This window comes from Myotis myotis, unplaced genomic scaffold, assembly GCF_014108235.1.
Source record: "Myotis myotis isolate mMyoMyo1 unplaced genomic scaffold, mMyoMyo1.p scaffold_m19_p_12, whole genome shotgun sequence".
Taxonomy (NCBI): domain Eukaryota; kingdom Metazoa; phylum Chordata; class Mammalia; order Chiroptera; family Vespertilionidae; genus Myotis; species Myotis myotis.
Genome location: NW_023416316.1, coordinates 7,737,846 through 7,755,917, shown reverse-complemented (window position 1 = coordinate 7,755,917; position 18,072 = coordinate 7,737,846). Strand labels below are relative to the sequence as shown.

Sequence of the window (18,072 nt, the reverse complement as noted above, 5' to 3'; positions counted from 1 at the left end):
ATACATACCAAAATGTTAATGGTTATTATGAGAACACATAGCATCTAAATCTTGTCATATTGCAAAATTTACCACTCTAACTCGCCCAAATTTTACTGAATTGCAATTTGCTATGAAGCCTCTAGTTTATACAGTATTAAAGGTTACTACAAAACAACCACAAACTGTATTTCTGCACCATGGGCATCTTTTAAAAGATATCATGCTATTCCTTCTTACAAAGGAGAATGCCCACCTGATTTTTATACCAGAACAACTGTGCCTCTCATAATCAACTGTCCATTCTTATGTCATAGACAGTGGATCAAGATTTCACCTGCTTTTGTGTCAGATGCCAGAGAACCTAGGTCTATATTTGTGACTCATTCTCAGAATACATTATAGCTAAATTATCAAACTATTTTTAGCCTTATTCCTGGCTTCACCATTTCCCTCATTCTTGGCTTTCTTCTTCTGTCTATTTCATCACACCTGAAGTACCCCTTTTATAAATAAGACAGAACATAAATATCGTTTTATATTATTAAAGCTTAGTTCTTACTTTTCTGCATTGTTATTATTACCTGACATGTAACTTACTCACTTATATATCTGTGGCCTGTCTCCCCAACGTATCACACTAGAATGCAAGCTCCAGGAGGATTAAGACTTTGCTCCCTGCTGTATCCTTAGTTCTAGGATAATATCTGCATCTACATTAATAACGCTTCTTGCAAAATGGAATGATCATGAAAACAAACCATTTATATCTTATGCCAGATTGTTACATAACAGAACTTTTAAGTGAAAAACTTATCTTCAGTCTACATGGCCTTTGACATTTTCACATATGTCTACAAAAGGTCAAATGTGCTCTTAGAGGGATTCCAATATTTAGGACTTTTCTACAAACCTACATGAATGACTAATTGGCTCAATCCTGTAACATATTACCTATGTAAATCCTCTGAAACACAGAAAAGGCACCAGGAACAAAGACAATGATCAAATTTATGACAGAAAAAATCTGCAAATAGCTAATATCCCATGATAAAGAAATGTTTAAACAAATAATATTACATCCATATCATGTTACTCAAACAACATTAAATATTATTTATGAAGCTTTTAACACATGGGAAAACATTCATGACATGTTAAATGAAGAAAATCAGAGGGTAAAATTGGATAAATAAAACATATATAAATATTAATCATCTGTCTCAGAAATATGCAACTTACATTTTTATTTCTTTTTCTTCTGTGTTTTCCAAATTTTGTATAATCAACACATATTTTACAACCAAAGAAGAATTCTGTGACCAGAAATCACAAACTCTTTATATTATTAAAATCTAAAAAAAGTTCTGTTAATTTAATATAGGAAAATAAACACCTTATTTACAACATAAAATAGCAAAGCACTAGTAAGTTAAAGACATACAGTACCTTCACTGCTACATGAAGCTTTGCTGTTTTCTTGGATGGTCCTGAGGCTTCGTATGTTGTACCATCCACGTCTACAGACATTGTGAAGACTGGGGCATGGACAGGGCCAGACTGAGATAAGAGCTTATACTGAAGCCCAGGCCTGATCTGATTTAGCCTCATTAGCGCATTCATAAGATCTATTGCTTTACTATCCAGAACTGTTAAAAAAAAAAAAGAGAGAGAGATCAGATATTAAACCATTTTGCTTTAATCTATGCATCTGTAGGTTCCTAGTGATCACTATAAATTCATCAGATTTTTTAAAAGAAGAATTTTAAAAAAACATACAAATAACTTCATATAATTATAAAATTACTCCTTAAATTATTATGCTAACATCACTGTAAAAATAATATGCACTACTACAGCTATACATTGATTTTCGTTTGGCAAAATTAATATACCCTAAACCAGTGATTTTCAACCAGTGTGCCACAAGAATTTTTAAAACATACAATACCTAACTATTTAGTCAGGGGCATTGACCTGTTTTTCCCTTAGATTGTCAAATAGAAAAACAACAGCCAACACAATAGCTGTCCAGTGTGAATGAATAAAAGTTATCCCTTTTTTTGGTCATATCAGGAAATATATATCTTTTGGTGTGGTGCAGAATTTTAGTAATTATTTATGTGTGCCATGAGATGAAAAAGGTTGAAAATTGCTGTTCAAAGCAATTAAGCTTGGAAACAAAAGAAGTTATTTAATCATCAATTTCTCAGTGAAGATCTATTCTAAAAACCCCAATTCAAATCAATCAAATTCTTCACTATGAAAATTTTCGTTTCCTGAGACTATGAGTCTTTTCTAGTCAACATCTATAAGAATAAAGACTTTACATACTTTTCCTTAAGTTCCGTTTCATCTTCTTATTGGGATCTTTATCATCTCCTAACCCATCTTCAAATGGCCTTTTCAAAGCTGAAGATCCAGCACCTAAACAATTACAAGAGATTCATTATCAGTCAAAACAATGATTCTATTTCCTCTACCAAATGTATATACTATGTTCAGAAAGGAAAACCTTAGGAATCACAAAGACCATAGTACTCTTTCATTGAACAATTAAATTACTGTATTTACCATTTTGTAATAGCAAAAACTTTTAAAGTAAATCTTTATGAAACAATTTATCCCTTTTTATAAATATTTATTTTCCCATTCATTCATATATACAAATACAAACACCTATGTATATATTCACATCTGTTTATGCATGGACAGAAATAGGTCTGGGAAGATATATATCAAAATGTTAAAGGTAGTGTTCTCTGATATTAGGGTTTATTTTTACTTATGTCTTTTCAAGTATTTCTATAACTTAACATTTATTACTTTGTATAAATTTTTAAAGCTCACATGTTAAATCTTAGGCTTTTGAAAATCTGATTATTTCTCACATTATAAAATATTCTTCTGTCTGTCGAGTCAAACCCTACTTAAGATTTTATTTACAGTTCATCTTTTCCATGAAGTTTTCTTCAGCTTTTTTCTCATCTCAACTTTCTAAGAGTTTCTAAGGTATCAGAAATATAAAGCGTCCCATGTGGTAGTGTGTCATTGGCTATTTCACATGTTTTCTTAGTGCTCTAATGAAGGTCAAAGATATTTTGCCCGTGTCTTGTATCTTTAAAACTATCACAAGACTTAGAAACATCATAGTGGGTATGAACCAAAACTAAATGATATGCAATTTCTTGGGTAAAGCAGCTAGTTTGTAACGCTGTCAGGCAAAAGGCTTTGCTGTCCAGGTTAAAACCAATCAGAGAAAAGCTCATCAAGAACTCTGTCTCTTCAACTTAAAAACTGGTTGTGGGTTTTTCCTAAAGGGAAGTTATACTCAAGAGATTCTGCCACAAGATTTCCAGATACTTCTAATGAGACCTTGTAAGTATACTAACATTAACTACATATTCTTTAATCATCAAGATTTGTTGTCTCTTGGGGGAAACACTGACTTTACACTTGCTTGAGTCAATGCTTACTGCTCAGGTCTATAAATCTTGATGTTCTCTTCTACAGAAGGCACTATCTGCTTATCTGCTTATTACTGTATTTCATCTGCATTATATAAAACCCTATGTGCCACTGTGGACTCAAGGGTCCCGGGTTCGATTCTGGTCAAGGGCATGTACCTTGGCTACGGGCACATCCCCAGTGGGGGGTGTGCAGGAGGCAGCTGATCGATGTTTCTCTCTCATCGATGTTTCTAACTCTCTATCCCTCTCCCTTCCTCTCTGTAAAAAAATCAATAAAATATATTTTTAAAAAACCCTATGTGCCAGTCTCCCAGAATGTCCCCTCTTTAAGAGAGAGAAGTTCAAAGGGCACAGTCTACTCAATCACTCAACTGTTCACTAAGTTACATTAAAAGCTGCTACCTGATTGTGCAGAAATTACAAATGCTTAAAAGCATAGATCTCATCTCTAAATCCTCCGGCTATGAAGTTCCATGGATTAAGCTTCCTTCTCCCGTCCCAGCCCTTGTAGAACAGCTGTAAATCTGGGGCTAACCATAATAGTAATAGGGGTGGGGGAGGGGGTAGAAATGAGCTTGTTTTATAAAATGCACGTCATTTTCAATCTATATAATATCTAGAAATGAGAAGTGATCATTTGAGAGGCAATAATTTTTAAAAATAATATGAGAGTGCTTACTATATGCCTGGCACTGTTTTTAATATCTTACATGTATTAATTTATTTAATCATCACCCTTTAAAGCATGTACTTCTATCATCCTCATTATAATTTCATGTATGTATTCATTCAGTAACAAATATTAACTGAGAATTTTCTATGTGCAGGATAATTTTAGATGCTGGACAAGAGAACAAAACAATGTCTCAAAGAGTTTATGCAAAAAATAAAAAGTTTATGCAAGGTGGTGGAAAGGAATTACAGCATGTCCTATAGTTTTGAACACAATGGAAAAAAAATAAGAGGCTTAAAGGGGAGGAGGTGTTGCTGTTTTGTTTGTAGTGCTCATCAGAAAGATCAAAAAGGTATTGCTGATAGGTGTGACCTTTTGATGAAGACTTAAGGAAAATAAGAATGAGCTATTCACTATTAGGGAATGAGCCCCAAGCAAGGAAAACAGCCCAGTACAAAGGGCAGGAACATGCTAGGAAATAGCATAAAGGCCTGAGTGGTTGGAATTACCTGACCCAGGAGGAGAGGAAAGCAGAAGATGAGGAGAGGCAGTAGTTCTGAACCCAAGCTGCCACTAATTCATCAGAGGAACTTTTACACAATATCGAAAAGTTCCACTTCCAGTATAAGAAAGTAAGTAAGTTGAAAAAGCCTTCCTGAAGTAACTCCTTCCAAATCTCCCATCCACACTCGTCTTGTATACTTGTTTCTTCTATTAAATTAATGACAAAAATACCTGTAGGATCTGCAGCTGGTTGGAAAAATACAGGTAAACTTATGCTTCGAGTAGGTACTTTTGTCAATTTGCGGTCGCGACTAGCACTAACCACTGCACTGAGACTGCTGGCTGACTGGCTCACTCAACTCGTGCATGAATCGCGCGCGCGCCACCCCCGCACTGCGTATCCTGCGGCCCGCCTGCGCCGTGTCTCCCGTCGCCTGACAGACCGACACCCCCCACTTCTTCTAAAGCTACTTCTTCAAAATAGACTCGCCCAGGCTGATAACCGACTTCTGCGCATGGGCCATGAAGTTTCAATCGCGCACGCACGTGGTATTTTGTGGAAGAGCCACACTCAAGGGGCCAAAGAGCCGCATGTGGCTCGCGAGCCGTGGTTTGCCGACCACTGCTCTAGGGGCATCTTCCAAGTCCAGAAACAGCCAGTAAGGATTCTGAGGGCAAAAACTGAAGTGAGGACCGCCAAGGGAAGTCCTGTTGAATCTCCCCCCACTGTGGATCTCATGAGGACTGAAGCCTAACTTCAAGTCACCTTCTTCCCTGATTACATTAAAATGACCCAGGATTGCCAAAGTCACTAACCATCCCCCAGAAACAGGTATAAGTCTGCACTGGGGAAAGATAGTATTACTCTAGCCTTTAAATTCTCCACAATTTTTTCATCTTAAGTCTCCAGCATTCACAATAACCAGGTACATAAGAAGACAAGATATTATGATCAAAAACCAAGGAAGGAGCAGACAACAGAAACAGAGCCAAAAGAGACCCAGATGATGGAGCTTTCAAAAAACAAACTTTATTAAAAAGAATAATCAGAATGCTAAAGAAATTTAAAAGTAAAAAATAAAAACTAGAAGAATTTCTGGAAGAAAATCTAAAACTATAAAAGATCCAAACTTATAAAAATGGAAAATATAATATAAATTAAGAACTAATAGACCTGCAAGTGGAACTAGACAATCCACAACAGAGGGAAACGGACATACTCTTCCAGTAATCAGAAGAACAAGTAAACAAAACTATAGTATAGGTGTACAAGATCTGAACAGCACAATGAACAAATGTACTGCAAAATGTTCATAAAGAACATGCGGACCAACAACTGCAAAATGTACATAATTTTTCAGACAGAATCATTTACAAAAACTGACTAAGTACTGGAACATAAAACAAGTCTCAAAAAAAAAAATCAAAGGATAGAAATCAAACAAAACATGTTCTCAGATTATAGTAGAATAAGTGGGAACTCAAATATAAAGTGGTAACTAAAAAATCTTTTCCTGTCTAGAAATTAAGCAATGACAACAAAGAATAAAGAATATTCTTTATTCTTATAGATGTTAAGTTTTTTGAGTGTAGACTCAGTAACCAGGAGGTCATGGTTCGATTCCCGTTCAGGCAGGGCACATGCCTGCGTTGCGGCCTCGATCCCCAGTAGGGGGGCGTGTAGGGAAGACCGTCTATCAATGATTCTCTCTCCTCATTGATGTTTTTATCTCTCTCTCCCTCTCCCTTATTCTCTGAAATCAATAAAAATGTATTAAATAGCCCTAGCTGGTTTTGCTCAGTGTATAGAGCATCAGCCTGTGGACTGAAGAGTCCCAGGTTCGATTCCAGGTGGGTGTGTGGGAGGCAACCAGTGATGTGTCTCTCTCACATCAATGTTTCTCTCTCTGTCTCTTCCCCTCCCTTCTACTCTGTCTAAAAATCAACAGAAAAAATATCCTCAGGTGAAGAGTAACCAAAAAAAATAAATAAATTTATATGTATGTGTGTGTGTATTAAATAGCTCATGTGTCAAAGAACTGATAATAAGGGAAAATAAAAGATAGTTTTAACCTAGTGATAATAAAGATACTAATGTCAAAAGCATGTACTAGGGACTCTTTCCCCCTCCCCACGTGGGAGTCTGTGCTGTGAGATTCTTTCCCCTTCCCCACGTGGGAGTCTGTACTTGTTCTTTAATAAATTTCCACCTTGGCTATACCATCCCCCCCCCCCCCGCAAAAAAGTGTGTACTATACACATAAATCTAGGCTTAAAGGAAAAATAGCAAATTACACCCAAAGAAGGTAAATTTATAAAACTATTTTAAAATTTAGATGAAATGGATAAATTTGTAGAAAAAAACAATTTACCAAACCTCTCACAAGAGGATGACAGTCTCATACCTATTTAGTAAAGTTGATCCATAATTTAAAACCCTCCCACAAAGAAAACCAAGTGCTCAAATGGCTTCAATAATAAATTCTTGTAAGCATTTAAGGAAAAAATAACATCAATCTTATGCAAACTCCTACAAGGAAAAAAAAAGGAAGGGACAATCTCCAACTCACTTTATGAGACCAACATAATCTTAGAGGCAAAACATTACAACAAAGGAAAACTGCTGGCCAATCTAACACACAAACAGGATTTGCTTACAAAACCTATGCAAGACTGCTCATACCAACTTTATTTGTGATAACCAAAACTGGAAACAAACAAATTCCCTACAACAGATGCATAGTTAAACAAAGTCTGGCTCATCCAATGCCACAGAATACTACTCAGCAATAAATCTAATGACACGTACAACAACTTGGACAGGCCATAAGGACATTACACTGGGGATGGGAGGGGACTACACAATCCAAAACAGAGGGAAACTGACATACTCTTCAGTAATTAGAAGAACAAGTAAACAAAAAAGGGGAGATCTCAAAAGATCACATACTGTATAACTCCTTGAAGTGACAAAAATATAGAGGAAAGTCAGTGGTTTCCAGGGTTTAGGGATGATTAAGAAGAAGCGGGTGTGACTATAAAGGGGCAGTACGTGGAAGATGGAATAGTTCTGTATCTTGATTGTGAAGGTGGTTTCACAAATCTACACATGTAATAAAATGGCATAAAACATATACATACACATGGTACCAATGTCAAGTTCTTGCTTTTGATATTGTACAGCAAGCATGTCAAACTCATGGCTGACGAGGCATGCAGCCCACTTGCCACGAGTTTGACATGCTTGTTGTACAGTTCTAGAATATAAGATGTAACTAATAGGAGAAACTGACTAAAGGGTACATGGGAATTCTCCGTGCTAACTAGGCAACTTCCTTTGAGTCTGACTTTAAGAGGAAAAATTAAGAGAAAAAAGAATTATTGCTTGTTGAGAACAGACAAATGGGGCAAGGTCAGAAGCAGAAAAACCAAAATAGAGAAGTTACTACAATAACCCAGTTGAGAGATGATGGCAGCTTAGGCCAGGAAGGCAATAGTGAAGAAGTTAAAGAAATAGCTGAATGCTGGAGATACTTTGAATATAAAACAGACAGGATTTGTTGATGATTTGGATATGGAGGAAAAAAATAGAGGATTCAAGGATAAAGGTTTTTGCCTGAGCACATAGAAGGATAGAGTTTCCAGTGACTGAAAAGAGCAGATCAGGGGTAGCATAAGGACAGATTTTTGGATTTTAGACATCTTAAGTTTGAGATGGCTGTTAGACATCTGGGTGGAAAACTGAGGAAACTGGGTCTGAGGTCAAGGGCTGGTAGTCTGGTGAGGAATAACTGGTGTTAAACATCCTACCTTCTAGTATAACAGGAGATAAAGGGGGGGGGGATATTTTTTTGGGCATAATGAGGAGAGTAAGTGGATTCATATTTGAGTCTGCTGTATTCGAGGAACTGAGTCAGGCATCTTAATCTGTCCATAGCCAATAAAGCAGGGTAACATCCCTAGGACAAAAGCAAACTCATTGCTCAAGACCTAAAGCTAGTAAAGAGTGGGGCTATGACTAGAACCCAAGCAATACTGACCCCAAAATCTATGCTCTTTCCACTGAAACAGACTAGTACAAATGGAAGATACTCCTAGATTTTTCAATATACTTTTCCTTTATATTTGTTTTCTCTTTCTTGGTTATGTAACAGTTCCAAGTACAGCGATAACATCATCTCCTAGTTTATGGCTTACCTCTTCTCTTAGACCAGAGATTCTCAAAGTATGGTCCCTATATCTATGCAGTAATGGAATCTGGCCAACTTGGTCAACTGAGTTCATCACTAATAAGAGTAAATAATAGCAAGCTGATGTCATTGATGGGACAGAAAAGCAGAAAGTCAGGGGGGGAAAGCAATAAAAATCCTTATGCATGACTTGGATTAACAATTTGTTTAAATTAGGGTATAATTGAGACATTATATTAGGTTCAGGTGTTCAATATAATAATTCCACATTTGTCTATACTGTGAAATGATCCCACAATAAGTCTAGTTAACATCAACAATTATTAAATTCCCTCACCTCTAATAAGACATGCACCCCATAATCATCTCTACCACTGCCCATGCCCAACACCAATAAAAACACTTTTATACTCACCTTCTTTATCAGTAACTGACCAGGAGTATTTTTGAAAAGGCTTACTAGACGGAAGGGGGTCCATCTCCAGCACTTTATAAATCTGGCCAAAGGCTGACAGTCTCAGTGCATGCTGAAGAACAAAAGATTATAGTTATTCACATTTCAACAGCCATTTATAAAGCCCTTTTATAAAGCCATAGAACATCTAGCTAAAAAGACTATGCATTTAACACTAAAGTTATGATGGAAACGTTCCCTTAACAATAGGCAAGAAAATAGTGTTTAAATAGAAAAGCTCAGAAACTAAAGTGATGATATCCCTCTAATAGATCACAGTGATGTGCCCCATCTTCTACCTGGGCACTATGGGTAATATCTTCTTTTTGCTGGATGGTCATATAGCTCAGAGCATCTGTTGGGTCTCGCTCACAAGGATCATGAAGACCAGGACCCCCTTTGGCAAAGGCAAAAGAAAGACACAAGTACCACTTAGAACTGAGTTTAGAATTCAATAAACTAACAGAGAAAAAGGGAATAGAGGGGGAAAAACTGAGAAACTACATCTGCTTAATTAAATGGAGTACAAAGGACACTCTCATTTTCAATATGTTAGCACCTAAATGTCCTCATTTTACTGGAAGTCACATATATCTAAGGTCAACATTTGGTCTTACTCTGAGAATTTAGACACAGCATGATAAATCATCCCAAATCTTTAAAGGGATTACATATAGAAAATAAAACCAAATTTAATGTTTCCAAATTAAACACCAGAGTGCAAACAGAGTGAACTTATTACATTTTAACCAAACATCTGCATTTTCAAATTCAGAGCTCAAGGTAAAGCAAATTCATAGCAGACACAGTATCTTATTAGTACCATTTATGTTAGTATATATAAAACGTAAATTACATTTATTGAAACAGAGTTTTATATTTCAACATACAGATATCCTACTTTCCTATTTGCTAAAATTCCAAGTAAAACAACTCCTACATATCACTTTCTGGTGCAGAGGATAAATTTAATAAGGATTTAGAAAAATAAACCAAAATGTGATTTTTCTGATTCTTCTGCCTCCAGAGTTTGAAACCCTTACCAGGAAGTAGTATTCCAGATGCCAAACACTCCATTACTCGTCTCAAGGCCTCCCCAGCGCCCAAAGGTCTATTACAAGTACCTATAGACTTTTCACATATAAGCTCTAGTGGCTAGAAGATATTAAATTACAAATTAGTACATGCATCAAGTGTTAAAAGGATTCCAGTTAAATGTGAGCTGACATTTCTATCTACAATGAAGGCCAAAACCATGAAAGTCCATTTATGATTTAGGACTCAATTAACTTTTCCCCTTTGTTTATTAACCTTTAACCCAGCTAGTGTTTTTAAATCTACCATTTTTGAGATAATATATTCAGAAGACATTTTGTTATAAAACTTGAGTTACCCTGAAAAGATCACTTAAGAAATTGTGGTCACTTAACTGATTTAATAAAAATATAACAAGCCTTCATATAAGTTAGTAATAGCTAATAACTAATCAATATTCAAACCCAACCCTATCTCCCACATAACCTAGGAAACACTAAAACCACAATAAGACTTCATTTCAGACAGTCTGCCTCAAGTACTACAATTAGAATAAATGAAGGACCAAATCTCTATATTTAATAAATTAAAAACTGATGATACTATATGAAAGTTATAATTGCTAGACTAATTTAAAATGACCCTTTAATCCGGCCAGTGTTGCTCAGTGGTTGAGTGTTGACCCATGCACCATGAGGTCACAATTTGATTCCTGGTCAGGGCACATGTCTGGTTTGTGGGCTCGATCCCCAATAGGGAGCGTGCAGGAAGCAGCCCATCAATGATTCTCTCTCATCACTGACATTTCTATCTCTCTCTCCCTCTCCCTTCCTCTCTGAAATCTATATATATATATATAAATTTTTTTTTTAAATGGAAGCAGCACTGAAAGAGCAATGTGCCAGTCAAGGAGCTTTCATGGGCAGTAGTGAATAGTGCAGAGCAAAGTGCAGAAAGACATTCACTTCTAAAAGATATAGAGGCTTTTTGTGAAAGAAAAAAATCTCAGGCTCTGTAACATGAATTATATGATAAGGTAAAAGAGAGATGTTACATACATAAAAACGAATTCATATGAAAAGGTGCATAATTTTTTTCCAAAACAAAAATAGGCAATGCATACCTCAGCTAACTCAGAATATAGCTATTTCATAGTAATATGTAATTTCTACAGGAATTTCTCTGACTTTACTTCAGAATTTGCTTTTTAACTGTATTTAAGTACTTACCCATCCTTTTAATGGTGCCCATGTGGGGACTCTGTTGCACAAATCACGCAGAATACGAAGGACAATGACACACGATTTTAATCCATTTGCCCTTGCCTAAAACAAACAAAGTGATTCCAATATCCTTGTTGAAATCCATTCATTTAAGCACACTGATCATGGATAGGCTCTTTAAAGTGAATACTAATTAGTCAATCATAATCAGTTGTCAAACAAATTTAAAAAATAAAGTAAAATTATAATTCAGAACAGCAGGTTTTAAAGTAAAGGAAGCATACTATTAAAATTGCTTTTATAGCCTCATGACAACACACCATTCTGGGCCACTAAAGTTTTCACTTTTCTCGCCCATGTTTGTATTTTATAAGCCACCATTTGAAATTCAGCGTGCTAAGCTGAAAAGGATTATATTATAATTAAACATCACCTATATAGAAGCCATACTAGGCATTTTACCTAAATTAACTCATTTACTCTTATGACCCTATAAGGTAGAGTACCCCACGTTATAATTTACACAGAAATCATTAAGTGGCAAGTATGAAACCTATGCAAGGCTATATCAACAGTAAGATAAAAACAAAGAGCCAACCTGAAACCATTTGGCATGTCGAAGAGACGCCAAGGCGTTCAGGCATTTCTGCCTGTCCAATAAGTCTGGAGGATCTTTCATCGCAACCTTTTCTAATGGAAAAATGGGATAGAGAGAGACACATACAATTTGACCAAGGAGTTCCTGTCAAATTACCAAACAATAAAATTTTTTTAAAAGAGCGGCATTTGAGTTAACTAATAAGACTCCCAGAAGATTTCATGATTTGGTTTAGTTGTTGTTTTTTTAAAGTTACATGCACTATGATTACTTAAGTAAAAAGTCATCAGAGCCATTCTGTGCACAAGTAAACAGGAGCACAAAGGCATTCAGTCAATAAACAAATCAATGATCACTGCTACATACAATCTGGGATCTTATTAAGCACATATAACATCAAAGGGCACAAAATAGGTACATAGCACTTGTTCCTTTGGCTGGGTGCAAACAGTGCAAATCTGGGACTAATAGTAATCATAACTATTTTTTATAGAAGGAATCTTAATCAATTCTTAAGGAAAACTGGGGCTCTTTTATAAAATCAATTTGAGATATACTACGAATACACTGCGTATAGCAATTTTACTTTTTTACAACTAAATAAACTTATCCAACAAGATAGCCATTAACAGAAACTTTACCCCATTGATGAAAACTGTTCAAGGGTCACACTGGAGTTCCCTCATTATTTCTTTTCTAAGCCAAAATTATCAAAACTACAAAAATGAAAAACACTGAAATATATTTCAATTCTAAATTATATAAAATTTTTAAAGGCAGCAAAGAATACTATCTAATTACAGCTATTTGACTTGCCTTAACATTTTAAATTTGGATTAGAGGGCCAAAGCAGCAAAATTAAGAATTCAAACATGTGATTAATGAAAAATATCCACACTTGAGAAAAATGTCATATGATACTAAATCCAAGTTTAAGAGCCAAATATATTCCCTCTAAGCGATTACTGAGTGGGATTTCACTTTTTGAAGACTTGGTGCATTATTTAAATGCAAACAAAAACTACAAATGTTTCTTGGGGAGAAATTTTGTCTAGCCCAATGAAGTCAGATTCACCATTCTCCTTTAAGAACTTTTAGATGTAGGAAAATCCACCAATACTTCTTCCTAGCATTATCATAATAATGAGAATTGGTAGTATGCTGTGTGGGCTAATTGATACAATGTAAATATTTTTAAATAAGAGGCAGATAACTGATAATTTTTGGTTTCCTCATTTACAGGATTCCATTATGACATATATTCTAATTGGTAGCCTGCCATTAACTAAAACTGAAGGCGTAATGCCCAGCAGAAAACAAATCTTTCAGAGGAAGAATTGGGGTTTTCTATAGCAGTGGTCACCAACCGGTGGTCCGCGGACCACTGGTGGTCCATGAGGTCTGAAAGGTTGTTGACCGCTATTCTATAGGTTGCAATATTCTAAAGGCTGAAGTGCTACACACTTATTTTCTGACCCGGTGAGCTCTACACCAGATATTTGCATTGATTCACATTAACTTCTGCCAACAAATTCACAACACAGGGCCTCATTTCACTACCCCCTTTTATTAAAAAATTGGGCAGCCTCAAAAAGTATAAATGTGGATTCATTTATAACCATAAGCAAATATACTATGGATTTTCACTTCATAGGTGACCTCGTTCCTGGACTTGCTCAATTTTGTCTTTATAATGACACAAACATACAATTAACTCATTTTAATGTTATGTCGAAATGTTTAACTGTGGTCAATGCAAGCATCTGCATAAAGCTCACATACCAGATCAAACAAACTACTATAAATGAATGATTAGAATATCTTAAAAGATAGACATGACAAAGGTTGACTGAGTGCTAAGTAACGTAATCCCCAAAGGAGGTATGGGCTGTACTTATTTTTTAAAATCTCAATCTCTAAGAATGAGGCAGGCTTCGATTTAGTCTATCATCTTACAAGTAGGAGTTGGGAAGGGGGACGAGGTAATGCAAGAGAGAAGGGAGGCAGAGGAAGTTTGGATAGGAAAAGACAAGGCAAACCAAAACCCTTTAAAACTTTCTGGTACTTTCATCCAATGGTCAGAACTTGTAAATAACATCTCATGCTCATTACAAAACATATTTTTAAAGGGCAACAATGGCAAAAATATGAAGATAAATTATTTCATCTCCAAAGTCAGATTACAACCACAAACTCTTATTTAAAAAAAACAACAACAGAGGCATCAGCTTGCTACAGACAGTCAACATTTGGAGGCAACAGTTTCCACTAAGACAAGATGGAGGGGCAGGCAGTGAACAGAAGACTTGCACAAGATTCCCATTCACATCACCATCAGAATGGCTATGTTTCTTCCTGCTCTGATAGTCAAAATGTCAAAAGATCCAAAATGTTTCAATATTCATGAGGTGGGACACAGTAGAGGAAATTCATCTAATGTTATCTTCCTTAAAGTTTCTTATTTTAAAACCATGTGAATTCATTCATATGGTAACCAGTACCTGTAAGCCCTGCTTTCCTATTTCCTTTATATATGAATAACATATAGTTTTATATATTTTCATTCATTGAGAAAAATAAATTACTTAATGTGGCAATCATAGAATTGCTGCTGGAAAAACACCACTACTTCTAATAGCAGAACTTCAAGTTTAACATTTTTTAACACACTTCAATATAAGTGTTTCATTTTTGTGGGGAAGCAAAGCTTTTCTGATAAAAGGCAACTTGGAGTCTTTAAATTAGAAACAATGGAACTCTGAGACATTTCATTTTTTCCTACATTGATCAGTAAAACTAATTAAGAATACAATTGGAATTTATAAAAAAAAGAAAAAGAAAGAAAGAAAAGAAATAGTATGGGGAATGGGCATGGGGAGTGACAAAAATGCCCCCCAAAACCATAAAAAAAACACATACACAAAAAAACAAACAGCTTGTAAAGATTTATTGCTCAGTAACCTGGCATCAGGGCATGAAGCTACATAAAGCATTCTGAACAATGGAAGCACTGGAAAAGAACCCTACTGTGCCGAACTTTATTTTGGTTAGAGGTTAGATCAGTGACCAGAAACACACCGTACTACAGGAAATGTTGGTCAGTTTCTCTCAATTCATACATGCATGCTAACTCTCTTCCCATTAACAAAAACACTAGCCTGGACACTGGATAGAGAAAAGCCAGAACATGACTGTAAACAGGAGTCATATGTCTGGAACCTGGGCTCTTCAAAGGTGAAATAATTGAGCTGGGTCGTCATGAAGGCCTCCTTGACAATATGGGTGAAGCTGAGCTACTGAGTACGTGCCGATAGAATGTTCTGGTTAGCCTGAAAATATGCTAGCAGCCCCTTCTCTCAATTCCTTGAGGCTCTGTGGAGAGCAGACATTATGCTTCAAACCGCTATCCATGCAAAACATCAGGCCACAATAAAGTACACAGGTAAACGCAGCACTAAGGGAGATCAGAGAGACTGTTTTCCTAATTTCTGGTAGAAATGTCACTCGATATAACTTTTTTTTCAATGCCTTAATAGACAGTTGGCCACTGGAAAGGTAACGGCTCTAAGTTTGCACCGGATTTTAGATCTAACAACTGGAAAAGGCAGGAAAAGAAAGCCTGCAGTATCATAATAATCCCAGGTGTGATTTCTAGATTATAAGAATCTAGTACCTTCACCTAGCAGGATGTATGCCAGTGAACGTTTGTCAAGATGCACCGGAAGTTTACACTGGCGCTGATATGTGAAAAGGGACTCTTGGGCAACCTCTCTGTGAGCCCTTAAAAACCTCCCCAATACCAAGAGCAGGGGGTTGTCTTAACTTAAGCCACACAACTCTGTCGTTTCCCTGTTCACCTGGTTTCAAACTGCATTGTAAATAGAATAAACAGCTGATTTATTACCCTCATAGCAAACAAACTGCTTGTTTAAAATCACAAACACCAAAAGAAGCTGAGGCTGTATGAAGCTCAGAATAACCCAATCAGCTAAGACGCTCCTACACTCATCCTTGACAGCAATGGGAGCGTGGACAGCACAATGGACTTATAAGAGCTGGGTCCAATGTGATACTTTCTCATTTATAAAACAGGGCAATTATCTACCCAAGAGGGCTGTTCTGACGGTTAAAATGAGTCATATGAAAAACTGCTAATAAAACAGTAAGTTATTTTATACCCTGACAGAGCTTGAATTCTGACATGCCCAATGTTAATGCTTCTTACATACTAGACCAGCAGTTCTCAACCTGTGGGTCACGACCCCTTTGGCAGTTGAACGACCCTTTCAGGGGTCGCCTAAGACCATCCTGCATATCAGATATTTACATTATGATTCATAACAGTAGCAACATTACAGTTATGAAGTAGCAACGAAAATAATTTTATGGTTGGGTCACAATATGAGGAACTGTATTTAAAGGGCCAGAAGGTTGAGAACCACTGTACTAGACAGTCCTATTTAATCAAACAATATGCTGGCTACAAAAATTCATCGGACAGATTTTCTTAAATTGCCTACTATGTATTAGGTACCATCTTAGGTGCTAGAGGGACAGGATCAGGGTAGAGAAAAAGATACCTGCCCTCAATGAATCATAAGCTATATAATACGCAAGCCATTAGCACTGTAGCAAGTACAAATTACCAATTCTAATGCTGCACTTCAATGGGGCTTTAGGTTCAGTTCTTCAGACCCATTATGTACACATTATCACTGTGAGCTCACGGCAGTTTGAGTAAGTAAGCTTGTGTTATGAATCTTTTTCATAAGCTACCACTATTTACTGAGCAACTACTTTGTGCTGAGTATTGTATAGGTCACATTACATGAACTCCTTTCATTAACCTCAAACAACTTTCTGAAGTATTTATTATCCACATTTTTAAATTAAGAAATCTGCCCCAAGGTCACACAGAAATAGTAACGAATGGAATTAAGAATTGAACAACTGACTGCCAGACACCAAGGTCTGTGCTTTTTATTTTAGCAGGAAGCATGTAGTAAAGGGGAAGGGTTATTCTATAGGACCTTCAGGTAAAGGGTTAGAATATGGAAATGTAAGTAGTGACCTGAAATAGGTAAAGAAGTGGACCTAAGGAGGTCAAGTGTAATGCCCTCAGTTGTCCCAGTTTTCCAGTTCTCTCTGCTCTCAACCACACTTTATCCCCTTTTTTAGATTTTACCCAAATATGTACCAGTATATAGTCTGTTTTGTGGGAAGGGGAGAAGTTGAGATTCTACAGAAAAATACTCTTTGAAATATGTTCCATGTACTTTTAACTTTGAGAAAGAAAACAAGTGCAGATTATTTTTAAAGGGAAAGTTATCAGCCTTAGAAATTCCTGGAACCCTAATAATCTTGTGCTTTCGCCCCCTACAGCTGGGAAGACCTCCATCAGAGGGAGGAGCTGTCTAGTGTAAGGAATCAAGACCTACAGTCTAGGTGTCAAATACTCAGTTATGCCGGATCCTCAAATTTTCCAAGGAATACACAAAACTTCTAGCACACATGAGGAAAAAAAAACTGTCTTTGACAAAACCCAGGTTAAACAAAACAAGCAAACTGGAAGAGATAACAAGTGAGTCAAAAGGGCTGGGAGGTTGAGGACAACAGCAAAGCAAATCTTCCTGCCATTCAAAAGAAGAGGAAGTAGCATGTATAAAACATCCGAGCCAAGCTGATTCTTTCACTTTCCCTGATCCCACACCAACTATGTTAACACAAACTAATGGAAGTCAGCCCTTAAAAGGTCTTGGGATCCTTCAGTAACCCAAACATCTTGAACAAACACTGACTCTCCTATTTTACCACAAGTTCCATCCCATAACTAGTCTTCTAGTGAGGATGCAATACAAGAATCTGTTTTCAGTTTCCCCAAACAGAAATTAAAAAAATAAAAACAACAGACTAAGCTTAAGGGTATCACTGAAAACTATGACAAAA

General features: G+C 36.3%; 1 protein-coding gene across 13 annotated transcripts in view; it reads right to left on the bottom strand.

Moving 5' to 3' along the window:
• The window catches only part of LOC118667076 (spermatid perinuclear RNA binding protein), a 142,014-nt gene that overhangs the window by 35,426 nt on the left and 88,516 nt on the right, over positions 1–18,072 (bottom strand). For all 13 annotated transcript variants that reach the window (XM_036329710.1, XM_036329716.1, XM_036329721.1 and 10 more), the window contains exons 6-12: positions 12,127–12,218; positions 11,535–11,630; positions 10,314–10,425; positions 9,570–9,667; positions 9,232–9,343; positions 2,314–2,406; positions 1,429–1,628 (exon numbers count right to left, since the gene is read on the bottom strand). In XM_036329710.1, coding sequence (XP_036185603.1) covers positions 1,429–1,628; positions 2,314–2,406; positions 9,232–9,343; positions 9,570–9,667; positions 10,314–10,425; positions 11,535–11,630; positions 12,127–12,218 — 803 coding nt within the window. The remainder of the gene's footprint in view (positions 1–1,428; positions 1,629–2,313; positions 2,407–9,231; positions 9,344–9,569; positions 9,668–10,313; positions 10,426–11,534; positions 11,631–12,126; positions 12,219–18,072) is intronic.